Raw genomic sequence first — 13,431 nt, forward strand, 5'->3', positions numbered from 1 at the left:
TATTGGATATTAGTCCCTTATCTGATTTAGGATAGGTAAAGATCCTTTCCCAATTTGTTGGTGTTTTTTTGTCTTATTGATGGTGTCTTTTGCCTTGCAGAAGCTTTGCAGTTTCATGAGGTCCCACTTGTCAATTCTTGATCTTACAGCACAAGCCATTGCTGTTCTATTCAAGAATTTTTCCCCTGTGCCCATATCTTCAAGGCTTTTCCCCACTTTCTCCTCTATAAGTTTCAGTGTCTCTGGTTTTATGTGAAGTTCCTTGATCCACTTAGATTTTACCTTAGTACAAGGAGATAGGAATGGATCAATTAGCATTCTTCTACATGATAACAACCAGTTGTGCCAGCAATATTTGTTGAAAATGCTGTCTTTCTTCCACTGGATGGTTTTAGCTCCCTTGTCAAAGATCAAGTGACCATAGGTGTGTGGCTTCATTTCTGTGTCTTCAATTCTATTCCATTGGTCTACTTGTCTGTCACTATACCAGTATCATGCAGTTTTTATCACAATTGCTCTGTAGTAAAGCTTTAGGTCCGGCATGGTGATTCCACCTGAGGTTCTTTTATCCTTGAGAAGAATTTTTGCTCTCCTAGGTTTTTTGTTGCTTCAGATGAATTTGCAGATTGCACTTTCTAATTCATTGAAGAATTGAGTTAGAAATTTGATGGGGATTGCATTGAATCTGTAGACTGCTTTTGGCAAGATAGCCATTTTTACAATGTTGATCCTGCCAATCCATGAGCATGGGAGATCTTTCCATCTTCTGAGATCCTCTATAATTTCTTTCTTCAGAGACTTGAAGTTTTTATTATACAGATCTTTTACTTCCTTAGAGTCACGCCAAGATATTTTATATTATTTGTGACTATTGAGAAGGGTGTTATTTCCCTGATTTCTTTCTCAACCTGTTTATTCTTTGTGTAGAGAAAGGCCATTGATTTGTTTGAGTTAATTTTATATCCAGCTACTTCACTGAAGCTGTTTATCAGGTTTAGGAGTTCTCTGGTGGAATTTTTAGGGTCACTTATATATACTGTCATATCATCTGCAAAAAGTGATATTTTGACTTCATCTTTTCCAATTTGTATCCCTTTGATCTCCTTTTGTTGTTGAATTGCTCTGGCTAGGACTTCAAGTACAATGTTGAATAGGTATGGAGAAAGTGGGCAGCCTTGTCTAGTCCCTAATTTTAGAGGGATTGCTTCAAGTTTCTCACCATTTACTTTGATGTTGGCTACTGGTTTGCTGTAGATTGCTTTTATCGTGTTTAGGTATGGGCCTTGAATTCCTGATCTTTCCAAGACTTTTATCATGAATGGGTGTTGGATCTTGTCAAATGCTTTTTCCGCATCTAACGAGATGATCATGTGGTTTTTGTCTTTGAGTTTGTTTATATACTGGATTACGTTGATGGATTTCCGTATATTGAACCATCCTTGCATCCCTGGGATGAAACCTACTTGGTCAGGATGGATGATTGTTTTGATGTGTTCTTGGATTCGGTTAGCAAGAACTTTATTGAGGATTTTTGCATCGATATTCATAAGGGAAAATTGGTCTGAAGTTCTCTATCTTTGTTGGGTCTTTTTTTGGTTTAGGTATCAGAGTAATTGTGGCTTCATAAAAAGAGTTGGGTAGAGTACCTTCCATTTCTATTTTGTGGAATAGTTTGTGAAGAACTGGAATTAGGTCTTCTTAGAAGGTCTGATAGAACTCTGCACTAAACCCATCTGGTCCTGGGCTTTTTTTGGTTGGGAAACTATTAATGACTGCTTCTATTTCTTGGGGGGATATAGGGCTGTTTAGATCATTAACCTGATCTTGATTCAACTTTGGTACCTGGTATCTGTCTAGAAACTTCTCCATTTCATCCAGGTTCTCCAGTTTTGTTGAGTATAGCCTTTTGTAGAAGGATCTGATGGTGTTTTGGATTTCTTCAGGATCTGTTGTTATATCTCCTTTTTCATTTCTGATTTTGTTAATTAGAATGCTTTCTCTGTGCCCTCTAGTGAGTCTGGCTAAGGGTTTATCTATCTTGTTGATTTTCTCAAAGAACCAGCTCCTTGATTGGTTGATTCTTTGAATAGTTTTTCTTGTTTCCACTTGGTTGATTTCGCCCCTGAGTTTGATTATTTCCTGCCTTCTACTCCTCTTGGGTGAATTTGCTTCCTTTTGTTCTAGTGCTTTAAGTGTGTTGTCAAGCTGCTAATGTGTGCTCTCTCTAGTTTCTTTTTGGAGGCACTGAGAGCTATGAGTTTTCCTCTTAGAAATGCTTTCATTGCGTCCCATAAGTTTGGGTATGTTGTGGTTCCATTTTCATTGAACACTAAATAGTCCTTAAATCTTTCTTTATTCCTTCCTTGACCAAGGTATCATTGAGAAGAGTGTTGTTCAATTTCCAAGTGAATGTTGGCTTTCTATTATTTATTTTGTTATTGAAGATCAGCCTTAGTCCATGGTGATCTGATAGGATGCATGGGACAATTTCAATATTTTTGTATCTGTTGAGGCCTGTTTTGTGACCAATTATGTGGTCAATTTTGGAGAAGGTACCATGAGGTGCTGAGAAGAAGGTATATCCTTTTGTTTTAGGATAGAATGTTCTGTAGATATCTGCCAGATCCATTTGATTCATAACTTCTGTTAGTTTCACTGTGTCCCTGTTTAGTTTCTGTTTCCATGATCTGTCCATTGGTGAAAGTGGTGTGTTGAAGTCTTCCACTATTATTGTGTGAGGTGCAATGTGTGCTTTGAGCTTTACTAAAGTTTCTTTAATGAATGTGGTTGGAGCATAGATATTCAGAATTGATTGTTCCTCTTGGAGGACTTTACCTTTGATGAGTATGAAGTGACCCTCCCTGTCTTTTTTGATGACTTTGGGTTGGAAGTCAATCTTATCAGATATTAGAATGGCTACTCCAGCTTGTTTCTTCATACTATTTGCTTGGAAAATTGTTTTCCAGCATTTCATTCTGAGGTAGTGTCTATCTTTTTCTCTGAGATGAGTTTCCTGTAAGCAGCAAAATGTTGGGACTTGTTTGTGTAGCCAGTTTGTTAGTCTATGTCTTTTTATTGGGGGAGTTGAGTCCATTGATATTAAGAGATATTAAGGAAAAGTAATTGTTGCTTCCTGTTATTTTTGTTGTTAAAGTTGGCATTCTGTTCTTGTGGCTGTCTTCTTTTAGGTTTGTTGAGGGATTACCTTCTTTTTTTTTCTAGGGTGTGGTTCCCATCCTTGTATTGGTTTTTTTCTGTTATTATCCTTTGAAGGGCTGGATTCGTGGAAAGATTATGTATGAATTTGGTTTTGTCCTGGTATACTTTGGTTTCTCCATCTATGTTAATTGAGAGTTTGGCTGGGTATAGTAGCCTGGGCTGGAATTTGTGTTCTTTTAGTGTCTATATAATATCTGTCCAGGATCTTCTGGCTTTCATAGTCTCTGGTGAAAAATCTGGTGTAATTCTGATAGGCTTGCCTTTATATGTTACTTGGCCTTTTTCTCTTACTGCTTTTAGTATTCTATCTTTATTTAGTGCATTTGTTGTTCTGATTATTATGTGTTGGGAAGTATTTCTTTTCTGGTCCAGTCTATTTGGAGTTCTGTAGGCTTCTTGTATGTTCATGGGCATCTCTTTCTTTAGATTTGGGAAGTTTTCTTCTATAATTTTGTTGAAGATGTTTGCTGGTCCTTTGAGTTGAAAATCTTCATTCTCATCCACTCCTATTATCCGTAGGTTTGGTCTTCTCTTTGTGTCCTGGATTTCCTGGATGTTTTGAGTTAGGATCTTTTTGCATTTTGCATTTTCTTTGATTGTTGTGCCGATGTTCTCTATGGAATCTTCTGCACCTGGGATTCTCTCTTCCATCTCTTGTATTCTGTTGCTGATGCTCGTATCTATGTTTCCAGATTTCTTTCCTAGGGTTTCTATCTCCAGTGTTGCCTCATTTTGGGTTTTCTTTATTGTGCTACTTCCCTTTTTAGGTCTAGTATGGTTTTGTTCATTTCCATCATCTGTTTGGATGAGTTTTCCTGTTTTTCTTTAAGGACTTCTACCTGTTTGATTGTGTTATCCTGTTTTTCTTTAAGGACTTGTAACTCTTTAGCAATGTTCTACTGTAATTCTTTAAGTGAGTTATTAAAGTTCTTCTTGATGTCCTCTACCTTCATCATGAGATATACTTTTAAATCCAGGTCTAGCTTTTCGGGTGTGTTGGGGTGCCCCGGACTGGGCGAAGTGGGAGTGCAGGGTTCTGATGATGGTGAGTGGTCTTGGTTTCTGTTAGTAAGATTCTTATGTTTATCTTTTGCCATCTGGTAATCTCTGGAGTTAGTTGTTATAGTTGTCTCTGTTTAGAGATTGTTCTTCTGGTGATTCTGATTAATGTCTATCAGCAGACCTGGGAGACAGGCTCTCTCCTCTGAGTTTCAGTGGTTAGAGCACTCTCTGCTGGCAAGCTCTCCTCTTACAGGGAAGGTGCACAGATATCTGGTGTTTGGACCTCCTCCTGGCCGAAGAAGAAGGCCCAAAACAGGACCTTTCCCAGATGCTGTGTTGCTTTGGCAGGTCACAGAAGCTGACAGCTTCCGTGGTGCACACTCTCCCCTGTGCAGACAAATTTCCTAAGTTCGGTGGAGTCCCGGAACCAAGATGGCGCTCCCTGTCCCTGAGGCAGAGGGCTCCTGTGCAGGGCGGACCACTGTGGCTGGGAGGGTGCTGGATGTCTGCGGCCCGAAAAGGGTGCTGCCTCAGCGGCTCTGTGGCTCCCGCCTGTCCCAGAAGCTGTCTGCCTCTGTGGTGCACACTCTCACCTGTGCAGACTAAGTTCCTAAGTTCGGTGGAGTCCCGGAACCAAGATGGCACTCCCTGCTCCTAACGGTTTTGTGGTTTTAATAATTTTACACTCTTTATTTTTTATTTCCATTTTTTAATCAGCTGTGTAAGGAAAACTTTGCAGCCTATTTCTCTCCCAATCACGCATGTGCTGCTACCACACATGTTCTCAGTGCAGTAACTCTGCTCTGGCTGGCTGCAGTTATATTAATTATAATATGTGGGTGAGGTCCACACACCTGCCTGGGTGCTTCTGTTTGCTTTCAGCTGCAAGTTTGCTTGCCTGCTCTCAGTTTCTTCTCTGAAGGTACTGAGCAAGTATAGCGATGTGGAAGCCACAGTCAGATCTGAGGATGGTGCTGTAGTCCTCTTTCTTGTTTTCAGGTACCACAATCCTGGGGCTGACCCCCAACCATCTTATTTTCACCACTGCTAAATTTTTCTTTTGATTTGAATAATTAAGTGTATTTTTTTTACAACCTTACCAAAATGATAATGGGTTTCTAAAAGGAGGGCATAGCCACGCTATGATGAATAACTTGAGGTTACGAATAGGCAGGTTCTAAGATTACATGGACCATAAAATCTGATGGTACAAACACAAGCTGTTCATACAGCATGAAGTTCTCCTGACCCACTGGGCAGATCACAGAGCGTTGACACTTTTCTCTATATTTCTTTTGTTAGTGGATGCAGAGGAGAGTTAATTTATGGCACCAGATTAGCAAACCCTGATTTCTGCCCATGCTCACACCCATAACATCTTGTACCTATATCACATGGCTATGCAGTTGTTTCTGAGAATTTCTAGAAGCAGGAAACAGAAATTACGAATTTTGTTAAAAATATATACTAAGTTCTCAATAAGATGCTTTCAACACACAGTGCAAATCAGTGAATTATATTCCCTCCTTGAAGCCCTTGGTTCTGTGAAGGATTAATACCCCAGTGTAGGAGAATGCCAGGACCAGGAATCAGGAGTGGGTGGGTTGGTGAGCAGAGGGATGTGGAGGGGATAAGGGATTTTCAGAGAGGAAACTAGGAAAGGGAATAACATTTGAAATGTAAATAAAGAAAATATCTAATAATAAAAAATAAACAAAGGAGAATTGCCATTCTATCAATAGAACAGGAGATACACATCTGTCCACTGATGTGCTCTCTGATTTAAATGCTATTAAAATCTAAAATGTATCTGGGATGAAGAGATAGTGTTTGCTTAGGGAGAATGTGGCTGAAATTAAAAGTGGGGTAATTAAAGTAGGAACTATTGAGGGGGTGACATTTTTTTAAAACAAAAGACACCATGGGGTTGCAGATATTTTGGTATATTGGGATAGCCAAGCCAAGTGTTAGAGTCTAAAGGAGTGCCTCTCAACCTCTCTAATGCTGCGACCTTTTAATACAGTTTCCTCATGTTGCATTGACCTCCAACCATAAAATTGTTTTTGTTGCTGCTTCATAACTGTTACTTTGTGACAGTTATGAGCTGTAATGTAAATATCTGTGTTTTCCAGTGGTCTGCTATGACCACAGGCTGAGAACCTCTGGAAGAAAGGCACAAAGAAATAGATTAACACAGTAAAGCATTCAGAATTGAGAACATCCAAAGGAAGGAGAAGCAAGGAGAAGCAAGGTGAGATCTCAAGGAGCTTGGACTAAAAAATCTCAATTACTTTGGCCTATTCTCTCACTGAGTTGTGGTATCATGAGAAAATCCGATTGCTAACATTATAAAAGACCCGTTTGTATCAAAACATGATCTGAAGGTCATGGATGCATACTTAAAACAATGGCACTTCCAGACACTGGCATACTACTCAGGGAATGAAACGAAATGAGCTGTCAAGCCATGAAAGACACAGAAGAAATTTATGTACATTTAAAATTCCATAGAGGTAAGCTTAAAAGCCTACAACGGTGTGAGTTAAAATGAATGCTCCATTGAAAAAGCAAAACAGGACATATTAAAAAGATCACTGGTCACCAGGAACTAGAATCGAGGAAGGAACCTGGGTAAAGAGAACGAAGATTCTCATGGCAGTGAGTCTGTATGACCTCCCGATCTTACTGCTTGATTCCAGAACAAATCCATCAAACCCACAGAATGTACAACAGAGCATCGAGGGGTGATGATGTATCTCTGTAGGCTCATCAGATGAAGATTACAACCTCAGGTGAAGTGGGTTATGCAATGAGACCCTGTACATGTGTGGGAATATGGAATGTGTTTCTAAATCTTTGAATTGTTAATATTGTTGCCAATAGAATACTTGAGAACTAACGGAGGCCTAGTAGACCAGTTTAGATCTATCATTGGACTCTAGCAAGGACGGACAGTAGTGTGTTATACCAGCGATGTGCTAATAGGAAACATTCAGAGTCTGGAAATTCTGAAAGTAGGAACAAAAACCTTTTCAGATGACATATTTATAGGAAGTAATACAAACAGAAGGCACAAGTCCTTGACTGAGCGGTAGGAAGTTTGGAAACTCTTCAGTAAGGTAATTGAGAAAAGACTGGAGTTAGATTTAGTTAAGTTTAATTAACAATCAAGTGAATTTGTAAATGATTTTATGAAGCAAACTCACTACCTAGTGTGAAATCTGGCATGGAATTTTTCTTCTTTCCCCTGCCAAGGGATGCTTAGAAATCTCTCACTGCTACTTCTGTTAGAGACTTCAACCTGAAAAAAGGCATCTGTTATGGTTTATCTGTGCTCAGACCAAGGAGTGGCACTAATAGAAGTTGTGGCCCTGTTGAAGTAGGTGTGGTCTTGTTGGATTAGGTGTGTCACTGTAGGTGTGGGCTTCCTAGCTGCCTGGAAGCCAATTCTGAAAGTAGCCTTCAGATGAAGATGTAGAACTCTTAGGTCTTGTACCATGCCTGCCTGGTCATTCTACGTTCCTGACTTGATGATAATGGTTTGAACCACTGAACCTGTAATCCAGCCTCAATTAAATGTCCTTGCCTTAGGCAAGGAGCATCTAAAACAGAATTTCTTCTTATGTTGTTGCAATAAATGCAAATCCTGAGGAACCCAGGAAAGACTAGGCTCTATAGCTCACATTCCGCAAGGACAATGAGAACCTTCCCCCACTCTCCTCCACACAGCATCATTACCTACAGTTTATATCTTTGGCATCTTCTGCTTCCTGGTGCACTTTCTCTCTGCTCCAGTGGAAAATGAAAGTTCTTGTATTGAGTCTTGTGATCTTTCCTCTTCCTTTTCATTTATTTTCCTCCATCAATTTCAAATAGGATTTCCTTCCTCTTCTTTCATTTCAAATTCAACTCAAATATTCTCCCTCTAGCCATCCCCAAATCTATGTGTAAGCCACTGTTAAATTATTTATTTTACACTGACTCTCTAATAGAGGCTGGATGAAGATGGAGATATCAGGGCATCAAATAATATCATGTGGAAGACAGTGGGAGGTCAAACTAATGCAAGTGTTTGCACCTATTTCTGCCTCTTTAAGAACTAAAATGCCAATGTTATCTAGTCTAAGAGTGTAACAAAACAATGCTCCAGAGACTGCTCGCTCACTAAAACATCACTAGGGCCAGTATTTCTTCCTGCCATCCCCTCCACTCTTTTGTCTGCTTGTTTCTACAGCAGGTCTCCAGGAATTTCAACTAAGCCAAAGAATTGTGCCTAAAATTCACTGTATATACAAATATCGCTGCTGCATCTGGATAAAATCAGTTTGCTTTTAGAATTTCTTCATATGGCGGTGGAGGGCCTAACACACCAAAACAGGGAGCAGAGCACAGTTCAGTGTTTTGAGTAGGATGGCAGATTCCAGATGTTGGACGTCCAGCCATTTCTGCACCTGGAAAAAAAAAGAGGGGGTGTCATCTCCCAGGTGACAGGCAGTGCACGGAGGAGATGAAATCTGTCCTTTCTTGGATCACTGGAGCAACAGAAATTTATTTGTGCCCTTGAGAAAACCACTTACAGCCACCTTTCTCGCCACAGTGATAGCTGAGTTAGTGTGAGGAGCAAATTTCCCAGAATGATCAGCTCATGCCATTACTGATTAATCCGCCTGGAAACAGTTACATTGTAACAACCGAAACCAGAAAGAAATGTTCTCTGTTGTGAACATGATTCCTCTAAATACTAATGCTGTCTTTGCTGAAGGTCTCCTCATAGGAAACCCAAGTTTCACTAGGAACATTAGGCTGTTATTAAAGCCTCGTGTCATGTTTCGGTTCTCAAAATGCCATAAATACAAATAATGCAGCGTTTCATTGTAGAAAGCAGTAAGCATGTTGAGATAAGCTGTAACAAATTTGCACTTAAAATGCATACATAATAAAGACATTAGAAATTAAGGAAAAGCTTTTGAATGGATATTCTTACAAAAAGATTATCTATAATACGGCAATTCAACAAACATTTCTTTTCCAAAGTTGTAACCTTGAGAGACCTTGAATTTTTTCCAGTGGCTGTTTCAGAAATAAGTATTTCCTTGAAGGACTATTTTTGAGTCATTGGAAAAAAATCAATAGTAATATTTTATAGCCCTCTCTTTTTGCATACATATTCTTTTTATCCTGGGTATTTGTCTAACTCTGAATTTCATTGACATTTTTATATATTAACTTTAAAGAAAACACAAGCATTCCCAAATATTTACATATTGACTATATCTGCTTTTGAGTAATAATGGCAAGGTCATTACTCCCCCATGAAACTGTACAGGCTACAAAGTCAAAATTGTTTCCTCTTGTCCTCTCCTAGAAGAGGTTCACTCATCTTCCTTGAAGGCCTCAGACTTGGTAGCATCCAGAAGACTACAAAGAACATACCATAGTTACCAAGAGAATTCAGACTGCTAGACATTAGCTCACTCCTGGAACCCATATGCACATTACCAAAAGGATTAATTTGTATGGATAATGAAAACTGAAATGCATTAAATATGTGTCACTTCATTCTCCAGTATTTTTCTTAGAATGGATTTTTAATTGACCAATCCACCTTCATGCTGTTACTATAAATATTATATTTTATTTACTTAGCTCACTTTTCTTTAGCAAAAGAATAAGAATGGTTTCTATCTCTGTAAAAGGTACATTAGTTTTCTGAAGAAAGAAAGTTAGAAAAAGTTTCATTTTTTTTCTGAAGTAAAAAAAAAATGGTAAACAATACATGGATAGCATTTAAAGTGATCCAGGGATATGGCAAAGGATTGCTGCTCTTTTGTAGCATCAAATATGGTGCATGCTAAGAAAACATATAGCAATTTAAATCTATAACATTATCTTCTTATCAATGCCACTTTAATGCATATTTAATGATTTATTAGATATGACAAAAATCACTAAGTAAAAATATCGTGAGATAAGACCTTTTGAAGTACATAAGCTTGGACTGAAGTCAGCTAAGCTGGTGTATGCCTTCAAACAGAATTAAAGTTGATCTCCTTACCTCAATAATTACCTCCATGCAAAACATGTCCATGAACAGTAGCTACATTCCAAATAGATGGCTGCTGATGAAGTCAGTGCAAATTTAGCTCAAACTTAGCCTGCGGCCTGGGAACGTTTGACCAGTGGCTTGACACATGGATTATTTATGTTAGTTTTAATTGATTTATCCTGCTGTTATCAATATTGTGATCTGGGTGATATGATTCTGACAATTTGTCCCTGTGATGAAGAAATAGGATCTTTACAATTTCCCTGTTGCTTTTGTGGTTGTTATGTAAACCATAGGTGTTTTATTGATTAATTAATTAAAGCATATATAAGGCATTTATGGAGGTCAGAGGACAACTTGCTGAAGTCCCCTCTTTCCTGTCCACCATGTGGATCCCCAGAGATTGAACTGGGGTCCTCAGGCTTGTCAGCAATTACCTTTATGGTACCGAGCCATCTTATCAGCCTCATGTTTACCTTTTAACATCTCAACTCATTTTAAGTGTATTGGGAAAACCCTATGGCTTTGCCGGAAAACTTGCTGGTTAAAGAACTCATTTCTTATTCAATTTTGTAAAACCCACACATTCATTAATGAGTTATTGTAATGAGTCCAGATTTCACATGTGATTGATAATAATTGCAACAGACTTGACTTACTTTAACATACTTTTCACTGCTTTCTTTTCTGTCCTTATTGGAGTACTAGGAAATGGGGAAGGAGGAAATCTCACTGCCTAGCACCACCTGGCTTTGAACTTACTCTGTTGCCCAGGCCAAGGTGGAATGTTCAGTCTTCCTGCTTATATCTCCTGAGTGCTGAGATTACAGATACGAATCACCATGCCTGGTCATCGTTCCCTGTTTGATCGCTCTTTCCTCACACGGAGAGGAAAGGCTAGAGAGCCTGAACATGAGTCATACACAGTTCTATGGTACACTAACTGGGAGGCTTCATCTTCAAATGTCTCTGTTTCTGCATCTTCAGCATGTTGAGAATGGTAGCAACGATTTCGAAGAGAACCCTCTGGGAGAGCAAATGAGAGTGGTGGTATGCACACCTGCAAAATGCTGACTTATCTGCCATTAGCAGAAATGTGGGAATGAAGTATGCTGTCTTCCGTCCTAACATGCCATAGGGTATTTACATATAGAATATAAAATACACAAAGAAACTCTAATAGGTCCTGTAATAAAAGAATCCAGAGACACCTACAGGTGAGAGAGTTAACTATGTAAAGGCTTGCTACTTGTCCAGGTCTGCAGTCCTCCTTGCTCTTACCAATTAAGGAAACTCACATTTAATCACTGCTGGCAAAACAACCAGCACTTCTTTTATTTTTTTTTCTTCTGAAATTTAAAAAAAAAAATCTGTGAAACTGCAGAAAAGGATGGGGTAAGAGAAACTGCAAAGCTGGAAGACAGGATACCTGGACCATCAGCCCTGAGGGGATAAGGCAGAGTGAGCATTCCTGGAGGAAGCAGAGCTGGAGATCTTTATCAGGGATGCAACGTTGACTTCAGAGTAAACTACAGGTGTTCATTAATGTGTGGACAAACAGAGGTACAGTTGTCTTCTCCCATCTCTTTCCAATGAGTGTTAGGCTCTTACCTAACCCCAGCCTTAACTGTTTTCCATTCACCTCTCAAACCTCCTATTCATCTCCCATCATAGCATTAAATGCTTACTTCCTTATTAAAATGAGCTTTGATTCAGCCTTTTCAGTTCTACAGCCTTACTTTCCATTAACTCACATTTTACCCCTATTTTTAGTGAATTATTTTTGGTGTTAATATATTGTAAAAGTCACTTGACATTACTTTTCAAACATAAACTAAAACACAATCCAACAAACTAAAATTATATATATATATAATTTTAAATATATATTAAAATATATAATTTTGAAATCACTGCAATGTCTATTTCACTGTTTTATGGTCCTCTACATTATGGAATGTACTAGCCATAACAGATGGGATCCTTGTCCTGCTGATAGTTAAAACTTGCATGGATTCCTTTAAGAAGTAACTCACTGTGTGCTCTTATTCTCCACATTGGTTGGGAAGGGGGAACGGGAAAGGGAATGGGAGAGGAAATGGTTGCAAATCTTCTGTACTTTCTCTTCAATTACCAGTTAGAGTCAAGCTCCCAAAACATTATTAAAATGACAGGTAACCTTCTGAAGCTGACAAGGAGTTCAAATAAGGTGTCATTTTACTCCTAATTCAAGTGGTGGAGACAAACAGCTACATAACTCTAGTAGTAAAGCCTGACAGAAAGGGGCAAGAGCAAGTGAGAAGCTGGCTCACAGCTGATCACACTTAAGAAGACCTAAGCGGCTGAGTACATATGGTCCTGATTTGTAGCAGAGCTGGATGTGGAAGGCAGTGTAGTGTAGGAATAAGGATGATAAAGAAAGGAAAACTGCCTATGAGAGTCTGGCTGGAGGTGCACACACCGCAGAATAGAAAGGGATGGTTTAAAATCTCTATGAAATGAACCGATAGCCACAAATCTTCAAGCATATCCAATACTAAACTAAGATTCTTGCTCCTTATCTTCTATTTCCTTAGCTCCTGACCTTCTTGAATTCCTTCTATTTTCAGGCAACCCTTCCCCTGCTGAGATTCTAAATGAGTTATCTAAGGGCTGCCACAGAAAAGTACCACAAGCTGGGTGACTATCAGCAGAGTCCTTTCCTCGTGATTCTGGAGGAGATATTCAGGATCTAGAATTGGCAGGGCTCCTGTTGTCATCTTCCCCTTGTGTCTTCACAGCATCTTCTCTCCATTCTGTTCCTGTCTCCATGTTAAACTCCTTCCAGAGGAGTACCAATCGGACTGTATTAAGATCCTCACTGCTTACACAATTTTTTTTTAAATTGAATTGGCATTCCAAAGACTTTCATGCGCTGAGGTAGTAACCAGTAAGACTTGATAAGATGAACTCAGTGGATACACCAGAGGGCCCACCACAGGGATTATTTCTTCCTTTCCCATGAATAATGAACTTCCCATAGCAAGCATGGACACAACAGGGAAGACTGAGTGTATTAAATGTCAAGGTCTCCTCTGTTGGATCCAGTGACCACACAGGGAAGCATTTGACTCTAGAATATCTCATACAAGTGCAAAGGTCCTAAGAAAGAAGTAGGATCCATT

General features: G+C 39.1%; 1 protein-coding gene across 1 annotated transcript in view; it reads right to left on the bottom strand.

Moving 5' to 3' along the window:
• Positions 1–6,722: 6,722 nt before the first annotated feature.
• The window catches only part of Tmem207 (transmembrane protein 207), a 70,734-nt gene continuing 64,025 nt past the window's right edge, over positions 6,723–13,431 (bottom strand). The window contains exon 6 of the mRNA XM_021185655.3: positions 6,723–8,672. Coding sequence (XP_021041314.2) covers positions 8,542–8,672 — 131 coding nt within the window. The 3' untranslated portion in view covers positions 6,723–8,541. The remainder of the gene's footprint in view (positions 8,673–13,431) is intronic.

The sequence above is a fragment of the Mus caroli genome, unplaced genomic scaffold, assembly GCF_978045245.1.
Source record: "Mus caroli unplaced genomic scaffold, Mus_caroli_1 scaffold_17, whole genome shotgun sequence".
Lineage (NCBI taxonomy): Eukaryota > Metazoa > Chordata > Mammalia > Rodentia > Muridae > Mus > Mus caroli.